This window comes from Lissotriton helveticus, chromosome 12 (assembly GCF_964261635.1).
Source record: "Lissotriton helveticus chromosome 12, aLisHel1.1, whole genome shotgun sequence".
Taxonomy (NCBI): domain Eukaryota; kingdom Metazoa; phylum Chordata; class Amphibia; order Caudata; family Salamandridae; genus Lissotriton; species Lissotriton helveticus.
Genome location: NC_136073.1, coordinates 432,448,862 through 432,470,360, shown reverse-complemented (window position 1 = coordinate 432,470,360; position 21,499 = coordinate 432,448,862). Strand labels below are relative to the sequence as shown.

The 21,499-nt window shown below is 43.1% G+C and overlaps 1 protein-coding gene across 1 annotated transcript in view; it reads left to right on the top strand.

Annotated features, from left to right (window-relative positions):
• The first annotated feature begins 1,714 nt into the window (after positions 1–1,714).
• LOC144798040 (uncharacterized) overlaps positions 1,715–21,499 on the top strand; it is a 38,228-nt gene continuing 18,443 nt past the window's right edge. Inside the window, exons 1-3 of the mRNA XM_078668820.1 lie at positions 1,715–1,766; positions 1,872–2,587; positions 2,648–3,140. Coding sequence (XP_078524946.1) covers positions 1,715–1,766; positions 1,872–2,587; positions 2,648–3,140 — 1,261 coding nt within the window. The remainder of the gene's footprint in view (positions 1,767–1,871; positions 2,588–2,647; positions 3,141–21,499) is intronic.

The following is a 21,499-nucleotide window of genomic DNA, read 5'->3' as shown; positions in this document are numbered from 1 at the left end:
GTAATGTCTTGCGGAGTTGAATGCCTGTAGTGTGAAAGGAGATCAGGTTGTGAGCGCGCGCAACCGGTGAAAATCTTAAGCTCAAGGAGAGTTTAAGTGGTTTGGGTGTATCGAACATCCACAGTAATTGTCGACTGTTGAGAGAGGGGGTCATGAGGTACCATTGATCGCCCGAAGGAGTGTGGGGGTAACGGACGCTGGTCAGAAGTTACCGGAGGTTAAAGAGGTGATTGTCTGTTCGCTCGCGGACAGGCATTCGCCGGGAAAGGTGACAATTACAGTTAGACTGTGGCCGTACAGTCAGGGAGGTGGTTGCTTGATCGGAAGTAATCATTTCTAGTGTATGATTGGGACGCATGCGTGACCGGCGAGACATCGGAGAAAGGAGGGGAACTGCTGCGAAACGGAGGCGAGTGACGTCAGAAGGAGCCGCGCTGTGATAGGGCGGTTGGTGTGAAGCCGCGCTGTGATAGGGCGGTTGGTGTGAAGCCGCGCTGTGATAGGGCGGTGGGCGTGAAGCCGCGCTGGGATTGGTGGATTGTCATCAGGAAGTAAACGAGGGTCGTAAACAAGGAAACGTTGTGGGTTTCATCATGAAATGTTTTAAAGTATTGCGGAAATGTTTCAAAGGAGAAAACAAGATAGAACCTCGGGCGGGGAGGAGGCTCCACCCGAGGATACTCCAGCTTATTACATGGCAACGAACGTTGGGTTGCATACCATTTTGTTGCTTGATAATTGGTGTAAGATGACAGATGGAAATGAGGAATTGACTTTTCCTAAATATGGAACGTTTAGACTAGAAGTGTTATACCAGTTGAAAGCAATTATGGCTGCATTGCGACCTTTGCCCAGACCAACACAGTTTGAAGCGCTCAATGCATGGATCAGGGCAGCCCACGACAGGAACAGAGACAGGAGACAGGAAAGAGTGAAGCGATCGGTAAGGGCGGTTCAGGAAGCGAGATGGGATGCAATGGAAAAGAGATGGAGGGTACAGACCATTACAGTAGACAAGTTGTATCCGTTACTGGAAAGTAAAGGGGATGGGCAGAAAAAGAGTACAGAAGTTGAAGATAGTGAGACAGACGACAGCCTGATAGAGAGGCTGTTGTCAGAAAGGCCACCCCCATACAATCCAGAGCTAGAGGGAACGCAACAACCGAGAAAGCATTGGGAAGCCCCAACAGGGGAAGGCGGAGTTCCAATGGGGAACGGATGGGACACAATAGGGGACAAGTTTACCCCAGATAAGGGAGAAAAGGCACCTCCACCCTCACCGGTAAATAGAGTAGTGGGAAGATTTACAGTACAGAAGGTACGGGTGGAAGAGGGTGTCCATTCTCAGAAACTGCCAGACGCACTTACAGTACCGGTTACCATAGGTCCCATAGTACCAGTGTACAATCCAGAACAGACACATAATGAGAATTTACCCCAGATGGGGAGTGAGAGAAGTGCAAGCGATGGTAGAACTCATGTGGCAGATGGGTGGAAGACATTACCTCGACCTATAGAACGGAGCACCCCTTTGGTAACATCGGCAGACCCTTCGGAAGACAGAGGGGGTTGGAGGGGATCGATGGATCTGAGGGGACCAAGGCCGAAGTCGATGAGGGAGTTAAGGCCAGATTTGAGAACTTGGGAAACAGTTGTAGATACCCAGAGCGACAGGTCGAGGAATGTGTTTGGGTCAGAGAACGAGGAGAATAGAATGGTCTCTCACTGTGCAGCTAGCGAAAGCAGACAAGAATGGGAACGGGAAGGTGTGGGAAGTAGGGGGACGTCCCACCACACCTCTGGAAACAGCAGACAGGAGTGGGACTGCGAGACCTGTGAGGGTAGAAGGGTTCCTCCTAACACACCTGAAGAGAACAGGGGAGGGAGTCAGAATGGCAGCGGGAGGGACTCTAAGGAAACTTCTAGCCAAGGCACGTTGAGAGCGGCAATAAAGGCAAGAAGGTTAGATGTGCTGAGACTAAAGTCAGAAGTAGAGGAGATTGTGGAAGGTACACTGCCCCTAGAAAGAATTGAATTATACGAACCAGATGAGCTATTGTTCGTGGCAAAGGATGTCACTCGGAAGGCTAGGACTGCTCATGAGAAGCTCTCAGAATTAGCGCACAAGTATGAGGTGGATTTGACAAAAACCAAAGCCCTACAAGGGGGCCATAGGTTACAGTACTCAGATCAAGACCTAGAAGAAAAGAGGGTGATCGGGTTAAAGACCCATATCAGGGAGCTGATCATGGGAATCCGAACATGGTCGAACTTGGAGAGATGGGAGGAAAGGTGGTCAAAGAAAAAGACTGTCAGGCGGAGTGTTATTGGGACACCCCCGGGAGGAGGGTTGATGCATGCCGAAGCATACCCCTTGCGGGAGGTGGCCCATGGGGGATATGTACATGTACCCTGGAGCAGGGGAGACCTGGCTGCCTTTACACACACTTTCCCAAAGTTGCGAGAGAGCCCAGTGGAATGGTACAAGCAGGTAGAGAGGTTCGTTAAAATCTCAAAGGTGCTGTGGATTGATTTAAACACACTGTTTGACATTGTGGTTCCAAGTGATTTGTGGATAGCGTGCAAAGTTTTTTTTTGTTTTTATTATATATTTTTTTATTTTAACAGTAAGACAAGAGCAGGCAAGATAGCGTGCAAAGTTAGTGTCAAATGGCCCACATTTGAGCCAGAGAGAGATAGCACCACAAATGGACCGTCACCTAGGGTAATGGCAAAGTACGAGCAGGCGATCACGTGGCTGAAGACTAAAGTACCGCCACAGGACATAGACTGGGTAAAAATAGATCGGACTAGGCAGGAACCAAAAGAGACGGTGCATGAGTACTATGAGAGGCTATTGCTGATTTTTAAACAGTACAGTGGATTAGATGTGATGGATCCGAAGGATATGGGACAGTTTGTATCCAAGTTTGTGCTGGGATTGAGGCCTGATATCTGCCTCATGATACAGCAACATTTGATCTGTTGGCAAAACAAGCCTTTAGACGAGATTTTGAGGTATGCAAGGTACTGCAGTGATGAGATAGATTCGAAAACGAAGAAGCTTAAGGACAAACTGATGCTAGTTCAGATGCAAGCAGGAGGACAGGGCCAATCAGGAAATGGCACCTTGGGAGGAAGTCAGGGGGACAGAAAAGAGACAATGAGGAGGGTCCGAGACCTAGGATAGATATAGCGACCTTGAAAAAGACGACCAAGTGCCATCAGTGTCACGAGGTCGGGCATTGGAAACGCGAGTGCCCCCATAATCCGGACAACCAGGTGCAGGAGGAGGAGGAGGAGGAAGTTGAGGAAGTCGAAGCCCCTCCGAGGCGGAAGGTGACAGTGACTAAGCCCCAAATGACAAAAGGGGGGACATCGGCCCCTAGGGTTCCGGTTCCTCAACCACCTAAGATTTCAGTAGGGAACAAGGTTTACAAGCAGATGCCCTTTATAGTCGAGGGAGATGAGCATTATTACTTTGATCCAGTGTCAGGACGGTGCCTGAATGGGGAGGAAGACTGTACCCTTGGAGCAGTACTAGAGGTAGATCAGAGGGGACCCTTTGTAGAGGCTGACGTAGATGGACACCCCACCACCTTCTTGGTAGATACTGGTGCTTCCAGGTCTACTGTGCGGTCCGCAGTGGTCCCTAATTTGCCCCTTTCAGGACAGACTATTCAAGTAGTGGGGGTTGCAAACAGAAGAATGACAAATCCCCTGACAGAGCCAGTTCCGGTAAAGATCGGAAGTTTCAGGGATAGACATCAGTTTGTGGTGTGTGATTCTAGCCCCGTATGTCTGCTAGGAAGAGACCTTTTGTGTAAGCTGAATTGCACCATCTATTGTACCCCCAAGGGAGTAGAGTTGCAGACTAATGATGACGATGCTGATTTTAAAGTTGCAAATTTGCATGTGTGCATTGAACTGTACCCTGCCATAACTGTGGAAGAACTTCCCTGGGACTTAAGAGACTCAGTCGCACCGGAAGTGTGGGACTTTACGGGGGAAGAGATCGGACTGATCAAAGGAGTAGAGCCTGTTAGAATACAGATAAAGCCGAACGCTGACTTCCCTAGAACACCACAGTACAAGTTGACCCCAGAGACACTTGAAGGTATAAAACCTGTGATTGAGTCCATGATTAGACAAGGGATCCTGAAGGAGGTTATGGGCAGGGGCCCATAATGGGTTTGCAGAAGCCAAGCGGGAAGTACAGGATAGAACAGGATTTACGAAAAATTAACAACATAGTTGTCCCATGTTGTCCAGTGGTACCGAATCCAGCAGTAATACTGTTTCAGATACCGTTTCAAGCTGAGTGGTTTTCTGTAATTGATTTGTGTCAAGCTTTCTTTTCCATCCCACTGCATGAGGAAAGCCAATTTCTTTTTGCGTTCAAAATAGAGAGTCACGTATTAACATGGTGCCGTATCCCACAGGGGTATACAGAGAGCCCATCGATCTTTAATCAGTTGCTGAAAAGGAATTTGGAGAGTCTAGTACTGCCACAGAACTCAGTTCTCGTACAGTACATAGACGACCTCCTTGTTGCGTCAGACTCCAAAGACGCTTGTAGGAGTGACACCATAGCCTTGTTGAACCATTTGGGAGAGAATGGGCACAAGGTATCACCTAGCAAGTTACAGTACTGCCTGCAAGAAGTGCAGTATCTGGGTCACAGAATAGAGCAGGGAAAGCGGAAAGTGTCACCAGACAGAATAGAAACGATCATGAGAATGACTGTGCCCTCGACCCAGAGAGAGGTTAGAATGTTCCTGGGCATGGTTGGCTACTGCCGACAATGGATTGCAAACTTTTCTCTGAAAGCAAAACCCTTGCAGAAACTGACGCACAAGGATGTAATTGATCCGGTACCATGGGACACAGACTGTATGATGGCTTTTCTCGAGCTGCGAGAGGACTTGTGTCGTGCTCCGGCTCTGGGAATGCCAGATTACCATAAATCATTTGCATTATTCTGCTGCAAAAGGGAAGGATGTGCTTTAGCAGTTTTAGTGCAGGATCATGGAGGAGTCCGTAGACCAGTTGCCTATTTTTCGGCTACCTTAGATCCAGTAGCCGCAGCGTTGCCCGGATGTCTCAAATCTGTTGCTGCAACAGGTGTCAGCATTGAAAGATGTGAAAGCATTGTAACGGGATATCCACTGACAGTGCATGTACCTCATTCTGTGGAATTGTTGATGACCAGGACCAGGACGCAGCACTTGACCAACAATAGGCTCACACGCTACGAGCAGGTTATACTTGCTGCGGAGAATGTGACTCTCAGGAGGTGCTCTGTCTTGAATCCTGCTACCTTGTTGCCATTACCAAACGATATAGAAGATGATTGGGAAGACCATGATTGTCTTGATGTAACTGAACTGTGCACAAAGCCTAGGCCGGATATTGTTGATATGCCGTTGACCGACCCAGATGAAATTTACTTTGTCGACGGCTCATGCATAAGAGACAATACTGGTCAGTTGAGAGCAGCGTTTGCTGTTTGTACTATTTCTGGAATAATTGAAGCAGCCTGCCTGGAAGGAGTACACTCCGCTCAGGTGGCTGAGATCATTGCGTTGACGCGTGCCTGTTTGGCAGCCAACGGAATTCGGATTACCATCTACACCGACAGCCAATATGGGTTTGGGGTGGTTCATGACTTCGGTCAGTTGTGGTCTCAGCGGGGTTACATGACGTCATCTGGCTCCCCAATCAGGAATGGCGAATTTGTCAGGTTATTGCTGGAGGCCTTGCAGGGGCCTGCAGCGATAGCAGTGGTTAAATGTACAGCTCACACCAAAGGCACAGACTTCGTGACTATGGGGAATCGATATGCTGATGAAGTTGCCCGTTACTGTGCAGAGCAGGGATATTCATATACTGAACAGACGATCGAGGGGCCAAAGAAGAGAACTGAGCTAAGCATGATGCTTGAAGTGGCAGATACCTGGGAAGAATTGAGAGACATGCAAGGACAGACGTCAGATTATGAGAAAAAGGTGTGGGAATCGGCTGGTTGTGTCAAGGGAGATCTGGACATGTGGGTTTCAGCAGATGGAAGAGCTGTGTTGCCGAATGAGCTGGTGAGTGTGATGGCACGACAGATACATGGTCCTGTGCATCTGGGAAGAGATGCGATGTTGCGCGTGTTCAGACAGACATGGTATAACCCCAAGTTTAGACAGGCTGCGGAAGCAGTATGTCAGAGATGTGTGACATGTCAACAGATAAATGTTGGGAAACGAACACCAGTTACACTGAGTCACATTGGAAGGTCTGGCGGACCTTTTTACAGGATGCAAATAGATTTCATTGAAATGCCGAGGTGTAATAGCCTTAGGTATGTCTTGGTGATTGTGTGTGTGTTTTCTAGATGGGTTGAGGCATACCCTACTCGCAGGTGCGATACACTCACAGTGGCTAAGCTATTGCTGAGGGAATTGGTGCCACGATTCGGGGTTCCGACCTCTCTGGAATCGGACCGAGGAAAACATTTTAATAGCGAAGTTGTGAAGATGCTTTGCTCTGCTCTGAACATTGATCAAAGACTGCATTGTAGCTACCGTCCAGAGGCTTCTGGCATAGTAGAGCAGATCAATGGGACCCTGAAGGCCCGAATTGCAAAAGTGTGCTCATCCACGTCCCTAAAATGGCCCGATGCACTGCCATTGGTATTAATGAGTATGCGCAGTACCCCGGATAGGCGGACAGGGCTCTCACCTCACGAGATCCTGATGGGGAGGGCTATGAGACTACCATCTATTCCTACAACTGCCTTGCTGAATATCACAGATGACCTGATTCTTGATTACTGTAGGGGACTATCTGATGTCATCCGTTCTGTGTCCCTTCAGGTGCAGGCTGCTGAAGTTCCGGCTGCTAGCGACCTCTGTCACGACCTGTGCCCAGGTGATTGGGTGTTCGTACGGAAGCACGTGAGCAAGAGCTGCTTGGATGTACGCTGGAGAGGACCTTTCCAGGTGATACTCGTGACCACTACTGCTGTAAAGTGTGGCGGATTGCCGAATTGGGTCCATGCTTCTCACACCCGACGAGCTCCAGCACCTAAAGAAGGAACAGCTCCTCTCGTAGATGAGAACAATAACGACGAAGAGGATCCAGAAGAGGGGACAAGTCAAGCTGTGGGGGAGCCGGTAGAAGTTGGGAACTCCCCTGATCAAGCTGTGTATGATCACGACGACAGTGACACAGAATCCGCCCCAGAAGAAGGAAGTGGCGGAGAAGGTGATCAGCGTGCAGAAGAGGCTGACAGGGAGGACGAACAGGGTGTGCAAACGAGAGGCCGGCGAGGAAGAGGTGCAGAAGCTCATTGGCCCGAAAGGCGGAGGCGAATGAATGTGAGATTGGCTTCCGAAAGAGAACTCGCAAGAGGTGCAGAAGCTCATTGGCCCGAAAGGCGGAGGCGAATGAATGTGAGATTGGCTTCCGAAAGAGAACTCGCCCCTGTGTCCGAAGAGTCCGATCTGGAAGGAGGAAACGACGGAGCGGCGCAGAGCGGACCGAGAAGGTCAAGGAGGGTGCGAGTGCCGTGCCAAAGATATGCCACTCCAGAGTGGACCTATCCTTTCACAAATGTTAGGATTACCAATGCCAGGGGTACTGAGGTCCGGGAGGGTGAGGTCAGTGGAAGTGACCAGCACTATCCCCAATGTTAAGCTGCAAGTGGTGCTGTTGATACCTGGACTTGAAATTGAAGGTATCCTGACACTCACCATTCCTAATCCCCCTCTACTAAGCAAGATACGTGATTTACTCCTGGAAAGACAGATTTTTCCTACCTTCGTTCCGGACATGCCAGCCTATGATGTAGTTGTGCTTCGCATGGAACTTTTGGATTATGTGTTGCAGGCAATCGGATCAAGCATAATCATAGACTATTAAGAGCTGTAAAATTGAACTTTGAGCTTTTGAAACGAACTTTGAGTTAAAAAATGTGCGTTGAAAGACTTTTGAAAAGACTGCTGTGAACAAACTGTTAAAACTAACCTAGAGCCAAGTGGAAGAAGAACAAAGTCAGGGACTTTCCACAGAGAACGGAGAAGGGTTAGGGCTGTCTGTTGATTGAAGAAAAAGAAGAACTGAAACAGAATATTCAAGTTGCCAGGTGTGGTTCAAAAGACTCAAATAGCAAAGAAAGAGACTTGTGTGCTTTCCGAGCACGAACTGCTTGAGCAGAAACCATGGCACCTGGAAACCCGAATCGTAGAGCCAAGTGCATAGTAGGCACCCTTTTAGCAGGAGTGATTCTCCTTATAGTTATAGTAGTTTCAGTTTCCTATTTTGCACCACATGAAACAGTAGAGAAGGCTGAGGGGACACAGGCACCTGACACCCCTAGCCAGAAGGAAAAAAGAGAAAGAAGAGAGAAGGCCTTACTGGCTGCAGAAAGTCGTAGGTTACATACTGACCTGTCTAAAGGAAATTTTGGACAGAACGCTTATGCAAAACTGTTGTATGAATACATTGATGCGATGGATGCGAAAGACTGCTATGTGTGTATGCAATTGCCAGCCTCAGTAGATGAGGGTATTAGATACCATCACCTTCCATTGACATATGGAATTTCCTGTAGTTTATTGATTAGCATATTGTATGGTAGAAATCATTTTGAATATTATTTTTCAAATTATGATGCTGTGTTACCAGAAGTCCCAAATTACAAGCATTTGAATAAGTGGGACTATTATAAATCAGAAGACAGACTGGGATATTTTTTCATTCCTACACAAGAACTAGACACACCGTATGCACACCGACACAATTTGACTTGCTCGTTGTCAGAGGTAGAAAAGAAGTTCATTGAGCAAGTGGAAGATAGGTACACGAAGCAAAAACAGTTGCGAGATTCAGGTCAAGGAAAGGTAGATTGGACCGAAGAAGAGAAGAAGCACAAGTCAAAAGGGAGTTACGGTCCAATAGCTTTAGATGAAGTACAGAACGGGAAGCTGTGCCTCCACAGACCACAGACATATTATGAAAATGTGTATGTGGGTCAGACCACGTGCGAACACACCTTTACATTAGAGTATTACACGAAGGACTTTTTGAAGAGCGTGGTGCAGGTGATTCCCACTGTATACTTTGTCTGTGGAAAGAATGCGTATGTGAGATTGCCAGAGAAGTGGTATGGAACGTGTTATCTAGCAATTATCTTTCCCAAGATTTACCATACTGAGGATTTTGCTCTCTTGGAGGGAGGGTCCCAGAGGAGGGTAAAGCGGGGGGAGAGTGCCGGAGCAGTGATTGGAGATGTGTTTGGAGCAGCGAAACCCATGTTAGGGGTCATTTTGAATGACATCAAGATAAGACGGTTAGCAACTGTAGTGGATGAACTGTCAATGAATACTGCCAAGTCATTAGTGCTGGTTGAGGGTGAGATGTTGTCGATAAGGACAATGGTTTTACAGAACCGTCTTGCCCTAGACGTCCTCCTAGCAAAAGAGGGCGGAGTCAGTAAACGTTTGAAGATTCAGGAATGCTGCACTTATATACCAGACAACTCTAAGGATCTGGAGACTTATATAAGCAACATTACTGCGATCCATTATGAGATCGAGGACTTGACCAAAGAGAATACATGGGAAACTGTTGGTAAGGGATTTGGGAAGGTTGGAAGCTGGTTTGCCAACCTAGGAAAGGGTTTCCTTGGTTTTGTACTAAAACCCCTTATCATAGCAGTGGCATGTGTGATCGCCTTGTGGGGTTTAGTGAGGTTGTGCAAGTGGTACAAGGCGAATAGATTGGCGAGATCAATGAGAGTGCAAGAGATGCGAATGGAAAGACTGCAAGATAATCAATACCGCAGTTTGAGAGCATTGGAGATGCTCAAGAGGGGAAAAATGGCCACAAGCTCAGTTTAGCTTAGTTCTTACCCTGAGGATGATGTGAGGGTGGTGATGACACGGGTCATCAAAGGGGGGAACTGAGAGAGCGCCATTTACAGTGAAATTTGTAGGGGTGCAGCATATGTACAAGTAGTCAGCACCCGCATATATAGAGGCCTGTTAATCATAGTTAGATGCAAGATGTGAAAAGTGCTAAAGTAAATTGTACCAGAAAATGTGCAGAGCCAACGTTACAAAGTGCAACCCATGCTTGCTGACATATATAGATGTGTAAAATGAAACCTTCTCCTAATGCAACGTGTGTTTAACAATGCAATAGAACTTGAGATCTGCTTTATCTGAAACGTAACGAATTACATATACATATATATATGATTTGCTTAAAGTAGAAGATGCATTTATTGTTAAGGTTTAATGTCTAGTGAACTAAGAGAACAAGTTAATGTAAAACGTTGGGCCTAAAACCCAAGCAGAGGCCTAGTTAATGGAAACAGTGCAGGCCTGTTGAGAAATGTCTTGTTTAAACATTGAGCTGTGGACAGGAGGGATAGATGTGACCTTTAAGAAATGTTGCAATAATCATAGACTGCGAGTTATGTGTGTATTCCTTTGCAGGCGCCTCATCAAGCAGATAGTAGAGTAGAAGGGCCCATTGTGTGTATATGTTAGGATTCTAGACTCAGACATGGAGGAGTAGACCAGGAATTTACAGAAGCGACTTGAAAGGATGAAGAGCCTGAGACCCAAGGACGGCTGAACGGACAAAGATGAATCCTCGCCATGTGGAATTTTACAGAACTCAATACCTTCTAGATGGGCGTACCTATAGGCGTGTCATTAACATTGTGGGGTTTTGTATTAGGGACAGCACCCCGAGGGTGGAGGCAGAGCAGATGGCTGAGGAGCTAGAGAGAGCGGTCGCATGGGCAAGGAGCTTAGCAGCAGTGATGGAAATTTTAGTCTAAGAGAGAAGGTGGCGAACTTCTAAGGAAGTCTACACGGCTGACACCTTTGGTTAGGTTGGGCTATTGTTGAGTAGGGATGTCATCTAGCATAGAGTAGGGACAGACTAATCTGAATTGATGTCTTTTATCCTGATGAGCACCAGAACACAAGTTATAGCTATCCTGTTTAGTTTAATGGTTCTGGAATTGATCCTCGTTCTTTTCATCAGTCGGTTGAGACTTTTTCGTAGGATTATGTTTGTATTAGTACCTGTTTATCTTCTGAGCCTCTTGCTGAGGTGCCTGTATCTTCAGTTATTTTTGGTTATGTAATAAACCTTTTAAATTCAGTCTTTAGTCAGTGGTTCTTTGGGGAAAGCAATTGGGTATTCTGAAATTGATTTAATTAGTTGTGACTAGATTGCCTAAATTTACTCTATGACAGGTAAAAAGGTCCAGTCGACCTGTGACGGGATTTTGGAGAAAGGTAAGCAGACTCTAGAGGTGAACTCCCGCCTTTTCAACTGCGATCCCGAACGGCAAGCGCTTCGGAGACAGAGCACCATGAACAGCTAGCTGCAGGAGAGGCAGTGCCCCCCCACCCACGGATGCGCTCGTGGAGAGTGAGTACATCAGACGGGTGCAGAGGTGCCGGCTCCTACCGCGCTCAGTATGGAGGCAACATTGAGCAGGTCACCATGCAGCCCCTGCCGAGAAAGGTGAGCCCAGGCTGCGCTGTAGAGAGCGCTGTAGAAAAATGCCATTCTACCTCGGTGATCACCAGGCCCGTCTGATGTTACAAAACAAGGGAAGAAAGATGCCGAAAACAAGAGTGAGCCCGGGGTCGTTCCCCTTGTTTAACTTTCTTCTTCCGGCTGCTCTGCAAACAAACAGAGCCGCCGCGGGAACCTGCCCGCCTGGAATCTGCGCTCCAAGGTGCGAGGGGGCAGCGGGGGCGCGCGGGAGGGCAGCAGGCCGGACCGCATGGGAAAGGTTCTTGCAACAGCCCGGACGAAGAGTACCCTCCGACGGGACCAGGGGCACTGGCCGGCGGGGGTCCGAGCCCAGAGCAGCAGCCACCCCAGGCCAGGGGACTCGCCCCCTTCCGACCCCGAAGATGCCGCCTGCGTCTGGAGCAGGCGAGGGAGAGGAGGCGCCGCTACACGAAGCTCCAAGGAAGATGCACAGCCTTCCACCCGGGGCAACTTTCTTCCCACATGAAACTCTGTTGATCGCTCTGGTGAGAGGCCCCCTCCTCCTTCCCTTTATACTTTATTACTGACTTTGTTGCCTCCCGTTCTGCGAACAGCTGCCTTGGCGCCTGAGGTCTTCCTTGCCTGATCCCTGGTCTCCAGATCAAACTCCTCAGTCCCAGCTCCTCATGGACGATGAGGCTGTGACTTTGCTGCGGACTGCCTTTCTCCCCCCGGTTTTCCTGGCTATGGAAGCCCTCTTCCTGGACTTTCGGACTTGGACCTTTGCACTCCACGCCATTTTCTTTTCTTTTTATGACTCGCTTCTTCTGCTACCTCTCTCCTCTGCCATTTTAGCGTTCTCTGACCTCTCCCCACTCTGTCCTAGAGACCTTTCTATTGTCTCTCCTGTTGCCTCTGACACACTCCTCGCTGTCTTAATCGTTACCATCTGCTTCCCTCTCTCGTTTGTCTCACTTTCCTGCCCTTCTCTGTCCCTCCCCTGGTGCTGTGACTGCATCCCCCCTCCGACTGTATCCCCCCTCCAATCCCACTTAATGGAACTCTGCTTTTCTGTATATAGAGATAACTCTAATCACTAGTATATGCAGTAGACCGTTGTGCTCTCTACCATTCCTATGTGACTCTTAGAGTATATCCAGTCATATCCCCTCCCTATGTATATAAGGATAACTCTAATCACTAGTATATGCAGTAGTCCGCTGTGCTCTCTACCATTCCTATGTGACTCTTAGAGTATATCCATGTGTATCCCTTCCCTATGTATATAGAGATAACTCTAATCACTAGTATATGCAGTAGACCTTTGTACTATCTATCATTCCTATGTGACTCTTCGAGTATATCCAGTCATATCCCTTCCCTATGTATATAGAGATAACTCTAATCACTAGTATATGCAGTAGTCCGCTGTGCTCTCTACCATTCCTATGTGACTCTTAGAGTATATCCAGTCATATCCCTTCGCTATGTATATAGAGATAACTCTAATCACTAGTATATGCAGTAGTTCGCTGTGCTCTCTACCATTCCTATGTGACTCTTAGAGTATATCCAGTCATATCCCTTCCCTATGTATATAGAGATAACTCTAATCACTAGTATATGCAGTAGTCAGCTGTGCTCTCTACCATTCCTATGTGACTCTTAGAGTATATCCATGTGTATCCCTTCCCTATGTATATAGAGATAACTCTAATCACTAGTATATGCAGTAGACCTTTGTACTATCTACCATTCCTATGTGACTCTTAGAGTATATCCATTTGTATCTCCTTCTTGTGTGACTTTGCATCTTGTACATTTGCAATGTTTTCTGTTTGTATCCTTTATGTAACGCATGTAATCCTAAGTCCTTATGTTTTGCAACTGGTTCTTATGTAAAGCGCTCTGACACCTTCGGGTAAAGTTTGCGCTATATAAAATCGCATAAATAAATAAACAAGCCAATGACAAATATGGGCGGAGAGTGGGTGCTCATGACGAGCTCAGCTCGTCATGGCCCGTGGAACACTCAGGTGCGGGGAGAATTCCCCTGCTCTGCTGAACGTTCCACGGGAGCCAATGCACCTATGACGAGCTCATCTCATCATGAGCACAGGAGCGCCATGCCTCATGACGAGCTGAGCTCATCATGAGCATGCGGGCACTGTGCACGCCCCCCTTCCCCCCAGCACAGCGGGGGAATAACCCCCGCAGCGAAGGGGTTAATAACAATAACTTTTTCTATGTTTGCTAGCAAAGCAAAAGAGAACTTTGTTGATGTCTTACTTCCTAAATTTTGACATTATAGATACCTCTGCAATGTGAATATTGCTCGTAATCTGTGGAAAACTGCAGCTTCTCAGTGTATAGGAAACATGTAGGCATTCGGTAAAATTTGTAAAACAATGGTATATGATGGCATATAGTGGTATATGACGAGGTCAGAGGTGCACAACATTTGAATATTTGGTGACAGTGCCATGTTATGATTTTTTAAATTTGATCTTGTGCCTTAGCAGGAACTATTTGAATATGTTTGTAGGTGACTGATCCTATCACAAGTAGAAACTCCACCACAGCATAGAAAATATTACATGGCACAACGTGTGTCAGCGTCCGGTAAAATGTAGGATGAGCGATTGTGTTGACTTGAAAAGAACTTGATGAATAGAAATGTAACACAAAGAGAATTTTCACAAAGACAGACACAGCGGGTTTGGTGTTTGTAAAGGGTTCCAGTTTACGCAAAATTCCCAGGATGGTCAGCTTGTTAAGTTGAATACTAGATGAGTACTTCTTCAGAACACATATTCAACAATGCCACATAAACTCAGGGACTTATTTACAAGAGGCCTGTGCCACCGGTGCATCATGGTTTTTGACGCTCCAGTGGCGCAGGTCTCTCAATTATATGTATGAGGCTAGGCAAAACCACCCTGCATGGTATTGCATGGCCTCATAGATATGGAGTTAGGCAAGGCTGCGCAAAGCTGTGTTGTCTTACTCTGCATCAAGCAACACCCATTGATTTTGATGCTATCCGAGATGTACTAAAGCACGCAAACCTGAGGCAGCGCCAAAACCTTACGCCTCCCCAGAGCAGACGTAACCAGGAGAAAGGTTTTCATTTCTCCTCGTTTTTTTACACTTTCCATGTGTGCTAGAGGAAAACGCCTCTAAGGATTACTTTAGTGCATGAAGGTGCTCCTTCTTGCATAAAAACAATCCTGTCAACAATGCAAACACCCTTGAACCATGGTGCAAGGGTGCCTGCGTTGGTGCTAGGCACAGAACTGAAGCACATATAGAAAGAGGAAAACGCCTCTTAGGATTGCTTTAGTGCAGGAAGGTGCCCCTTCCTGCACAAAAACAGCCCTGCCAAAAATGCAGGCACCCTTGTGCAAGGGTGCCTATGTTGGCACGCAGTATTGTTTTTGTGTAGGAAGGCGCACGTTCCTGCACAAAAACAATCCTCATAGGCATTTTCCACTTTCTAAGTGTGCTGCAAGTTTCAGCACACTTAGAAAGAGGAAACAACAAGGAGAAATAAATATATTAATCCTAGTTGTGCCTTCCCTGAGCAGGATTAGCATTTTTATACATTCCCACGTTTTCCAGTGTTGGTAAATCTGGGAATGCAGCAAAATGCATGGGTGGATGCATATGAACACCCACGCTCCACCCATGGAATGCCTCTCTGGGGCAGAGTAACGCAATTCAGAGATTTGCACTTCTTTCATTACTCTAGATTTATCAAGGTGAAATGGTACATTTTTCTTTACTACTGCGTCCCCTTACACCCCCTTGCATGGCGCAAGGGTGACAAAACACATTGATAAGTATGCTCCACAGTACGCATGCTAAATCAGTAGAAGCATACACTGTTTATCCATCTTTGCCCTCAAGAAGCAGTCCAAGACACAAATGGTTATTTCATGACAACCTTTAACTACACAAATAGGTACCTACTGGCACTAAACAAGGTGGAAATTGTATTTTTGAATATTTTCATTTGTAACTCTAAGCAACTGCAAATGTTTATTCATACACACAAACTTGTGAAAGGAAAATTCTGAATATAAGATATATTATTATGCAAAAAGGCCTGTAACAAAGCATTATTAAATGCATTACTTATGATCATGTGCACATGCACATTACGACTAAAAACAGTGAATAGGAAACAAAACTTAAATAATTCACCTGAGTATTATACATCTTTTTCAATGTCTTCATTTTGATTTTAGAATCTTTTTGTGATGCTTTTGGAATATGAACGTATGCAAACTGGTAAAATGTAAAAAAAAGTACTAAAAGTAGTATGCCACAGTGCTTCTATCATGTAGTGCATTGTAAAATCGAATCACTGACAGAATATCGAGGAGCTAAATATCGACCTACAAAAATATCGGTGTCAAAATATCGGCTACCAGAATATCGAATTCCTATCTACAAACAGTTAAATACAAAAATATTGAATCCAAAATATAGTTGTGATAATATAGTTTGTTAAAATATTGAATTATTTAAATGTCTTAAAAGTAATGCAAAATTAATGAAATAATAAATATAATTAACTAAAACATACTTAAAAATACTTAAATAACCTTACAATTAATAAATAATTAATGTAAGTTAAAAAAATTAAACATGCATTTTTAATTTTTAATACATATATATATATATATATATATATATATATATATATATATATAAAATTAATATTAATAAAAAATATTCAATATTTTTAGTGTAGGGTAGTGGGAGGGTAAAAGTACTATTCCTACTCAAGTGAGTGCAACAGTAGGGAAAGAGTTGGATAGCAGGTAGGGAAAAAATTACTATTCCCACTCCAGTGAGTGCAACAGTAGGGAAGGCGTTGGATAGCAGGATGGTAAAAATTACTATTCCCACTCTAGTGAGTGCCTCAGTAGGGAAAGCAGTGGATAGCGGAATGGTAAAAATTACTATTTTCACTTCAGTGAGTGCAACAGTAGGGAAAGTGTTGGATAGCGTTGGGGTAAAAATTACTATTCCCCCACCAGAGAGTGCAACAGTAGGGAAAGTGTTGGATAGCGGGAGGGTAAAAATTACTATTCCCACTCCAGTGAGTGCAACAGTAGGGAAACTGTTGGATAGCGTGGGGGTAGAAATTACTATTCCAACTCCAGTTAGTGCAACAGTAGGGAAAGTGTTGGATAGCGTAGGGGTAAAAATTACTATTCCCAATTCAGAGAGTGCAACAGTAGGGAAAGTGTTGGATAGCGTAGGGGTAAAAATTACTATTCCCACTCCAGTGAGTGCAAAAGTAGGGAAAGTAATGATTTAATATTTAAATAAAAATAAATTAATTATCAATACTAATAAAAAATTAATTAAAATGAATTACCAATTACAAAATATTTAACAATGAATTAATTATAAATACCAATAAATATTGTTTATTAAAAAGTAATGTGCCAAGAATTAATTAACAACCAATTAATTTTCACTACTAAAAATTAATAAGTAATACAAAATATACCAGTTATTAATTACTTAACAGTAAAATAATTATGAATACACAAAAATAATTAAAAAAATTACTTAACTACAATTAAATAACTTCCCACCCTATTCCCCTATAAACCCACAACCCGCTCTGAATAATAAATAATAATAAATATATTAAAATAAATATAATAAAATAATAAAAATTAATTGCCAATTAATACAAATTAAATACTAATTATTAACAATTACTTACCCATTAATGATTAATTAACAATAAATTAATTATCAATACTAATAAATAAAAGTAAATATTTACATAATAACGTAGGGTAGTGGGAGGGTAAAAAGTACTATTCCTACTCAAGTGAGTGCAACAGTAGGGAAAGCGTTGGATAGCAGGTAGGGAAAAAATTACTATTCCCACTCCAGTGAGTGCAACAGTAGGGAAGGCGTTGGATAGCAGGATGGTAAAAATTACTATTCCCACTCTAGTGAGTGCCTCAGTAGGGAAAGCATTGGATAGCGGAATGGTAAAAATTACTATTTTCACTTCAGTGAGTGCAACAGTAGGGAAAGTGTTGGATAGCGGGAGGGTAAAAATTACTATTCCCACTCCAGTGAGTGCAACAGTAGGGAAACTGTTGGATAGCGTGGGGGTAGAAATTACTATTCCAACTCCAGTTAGTGCAACAGTAGGGAAAGTGTTGGATAGCGTAGGGGTAAAAATTACTATTCCCAATCCAGAGAGTGCAACAGTAGGGAAAGTGTTGGATAGCGTAGGGGTAAAAATTACTATTCCCACTCCAGTGAGTGCAACAGTAGGGAAGTAATGATTTAATATTTAAATAAAAATAAATTAATTATCAATACTAATAAAAAATTAATTAAAATGAATTACCAATTACAAAATATTTAACAATGAATTATTTATAAATACCAATAAATATTGTTTATTAAAAAGTAATGAGCCAAGAATTAATTAACAACCAATTAATTTTCACTACTAAAAAATAATAAGTAATACAAAATATACCAGTTATTAATTACTTAACAGTAAAATAATTATGAATAGACAAAAATAATTAAAAAAATTACTTAACTACAATTAAATAACTTCCCACCCTATTCCCCTATAAACCCACAACCCGCTCTGAATAATAAATAATAATAAATATATAAAAATAAATATAATAAAATAATAAAAATTAATTGCCAATTAATACAAATTAAATACTAATTATTAACAATTACTTACCCATTAATGATTAATTAACAATACATTAATTATCAATACTAATAAATAAAAGTAAATATTTACTTAATAACAATTAAATTACTTCCCACCCTATTCCCCTATAAACCCACAATCCGCTACAGAACTAAAACGCAAAATTAAATTAAAAATAATTAATAATTTCTGAAAATTAATATTTAATTTACTATAATTAAATTACTTCCCACCCTATTCCCCTATAAACCCACAGCCTGCTACAGAATTAAATTACGCAAAAATTAAATAACAAAATTCATTACTTTAAAAAAATCCAAACATACATTACAAAAATAATACATACTTTTAACACATATACTAACACTTAAAATACTACAAAGAAAATCGATATTTTTAACAACTATATTATGATTGTCGATATTACTAACTTCGATATTATGAAAATCAATATTTCTTACTTGAATTTCGATATTCTGTACCACTATATTTTTGCAATTCGATATTCTGTCCATTCTATATAAAAAAATCGATATTCTGTCCAGTCGATATTTTTTTCCAATATTGTGACTAATTACCGGTAAAATCCATACATTCTCGTTCTGTCATGCCAAACACCCTTTGCTTGCTAGTAGGTTGCAAACCAACTCAGTAGAACTCCTCCTCAGCATTATGATAATAGTTTGGTCAATGAGTTAGTTTATACTATAAACAATACTGCCATCTGTTTGATGATTCTTACTGATTTAGGTCATTAGTTTATGTTAGACAGCTCAGCTGCCGTATTTTTGGTGTGGTCGAGGGAGCTTTTCAGCCATCTAAGCTGTAACTGAGAAGCACTTTTGGCAGTTATTTCCCTCTTTGAAATGGTGTCCATCTACATGGTGGGATCTGGTTCTGGGGGAAAAAGATCTAGGAGAAAAGTTCACTGTTCCATGCCGTGATGGTTGAACCTGCTGCCAATTCTGTGATTTCTGATGTTAGATTTCAAAACTGGTGTGCATCTTTAGGAATTAGAGACTTAGGGCCGGATTTAGATTTGGCGGACGGGTTGCTCAAAAGTGATGGATATCTCGTCCATCAAAATATAAATCCCATAGGAAATAATGAGATTTATATTATGACGAACAGGATATCCGTCACAGTTGTGATGGAGTAATCAGTCCGCCAAGATCTAAATCAGTCCCTTAATGTATGCCACATGCTGGATGTTTTCAACCAGCAGATGGGGGATAGTTCTGTTTTTTTTGGTGTGACAGATTTGGCTTACATGGTCAAAGACAGATTGATCACCTGAGGAAACCCCAACGGAGGCGTGACATCATTATGACAGTCTCTCCAACAGCACTTCCGCTGGCGATGGCTCCACAATCAGGAGCACCACATCCATTTCCACTTTAAGTGAGGTGTAGCAACCAAAAGGAGGACAGCTGGGGCATGCAGCTTTTTTGGTTTGCAAATGTACCTTTACTGTGGTCCCCTAAATGAGAAAATTTATTTTGTTCTGAAAATCAAATTGATGCCTTGCATATGTTTAGATTTTTGATAATATTGCATATGCATATACTTACTTAATTTGATAAATATCTCAGATAACTTTTAAATGAAATAAAAAATTGTTTCATCGAATTTCAATCATAATTTCAATTAAAATTGGCACAATTTTGCCACCTATACAAATGCAGTCATGTGGCAATAAAAGTGAAATTTTCAGTCAACAGTTGCTGATTGTCACTTGCAATATGTGTGCAATAAGCAACAACTTTAGTGGGAGAGGTCAAATATTGAAATGTGGTTTTGATCTCACACAGACGAGTTAAAGGTATAAATCAAATCGATCACAAAGTAGCCTGCAAGATGAATCCATAAGTAGAGAATAAAGGAAGTGCATAGAACTCCTCCTCAAATAGAAGCCTTATATAGTAAATGTACAGCTCCTGTAAACAGTACCAGGCTCTTGGGTAAATTTCTGCTTCAGCTAAGAGAGAGAGGGGATGAGCTTCACAATCTACTTACAGCCATGAAGATAATAGCAAGATATTGATGTTGCAAAGCAATTTGGAATGACGGAGAAAGCTCAGTCAGTAAATTGTTTCCAAAGTTATCCACAAAATTGGGTTAGATAGATCTTATATGATGTAATTGGACAGAAAATGAAAACATTAGCGCCATCCAGCATTCATCCACTTTGAGAGACCAGTTTTATGTCCAGTAGATAGCGCTCATAGACTGCAAAATATTGGATCTGCTGCTTTGGGCAAGAGACTCCTACTGTAACTAAAAACAAATAAGTCTTACAGAAGAGTTGCTGTCAAAAAGAATAAATAAAGGAGGAATAATGAGATAAAAGAGGTAGTGTTTTTATATGTATATTAGGTTTGTGCGAAAGTCATTTAATCTGCTTTTACCTAATTACGCAAAATCTGGGGCAAATTAAGTGAAATTATGTATAATTATGTGAAACGCAGATCAATCATTTTGCGCTATTTTTTAGGGCAAAATGCGTCCTCGAGTCAATTTTTGGTCTGAAGATGCATTTATGCAAAGCACCTTGAACTGCAGGTATTCGTGTTCTGTTGTTCCTGTGCCTCTGCAGTAAATTAATGAAACAGCGTGTTTTAAGGCAAATTTTTAGTTCGAATGGAGCATAATTATCCGAAATGGCGTAATAGGATCATTTCAGGAATTTGGCAAAACACGAAATTCAGATAAATCACACAAATTATGCTGCATAATTTAGATTTTGCTTGGGCCTAATATATATGGGTTTTGTAGTATTATAAAACATGCATTGTCCACGCCAATCATTTGGGCTTGGGTACAGAAAAAAGGTTTTCTCATTATTTAATAAAAGAAAGATAACAGACACCACATATAATTTAGCAGTGCAAACTTCCATCACACACACAGAAGTTATGTTGCTGCAACCAACAGTGCAAGCAGAAGATGCACACACATTCAACTGATGTTATACATGTATGCCTCTACAATGCTCCCCAACAACGAATGTGTCTGAACAATGCATTCCTCTACAACACATTCCTTTACTACGCATGCCTTTACCACGCATGCCTTTACCATGCAATTTCGTGGTAAAGGAATATGTGTGGTAAAGATCACACCTCACTCCCTCCTTGCCCCCCCTGAGCCCGAAAAAACAACCTGCCCCCCCCCCAACAACCATGAGCTTCAACAGAGCCCTAAAACAATCCCAAACCACCACCCTGGGCCCTAAAAACAACTCTGACCTCCCCCCAAGTC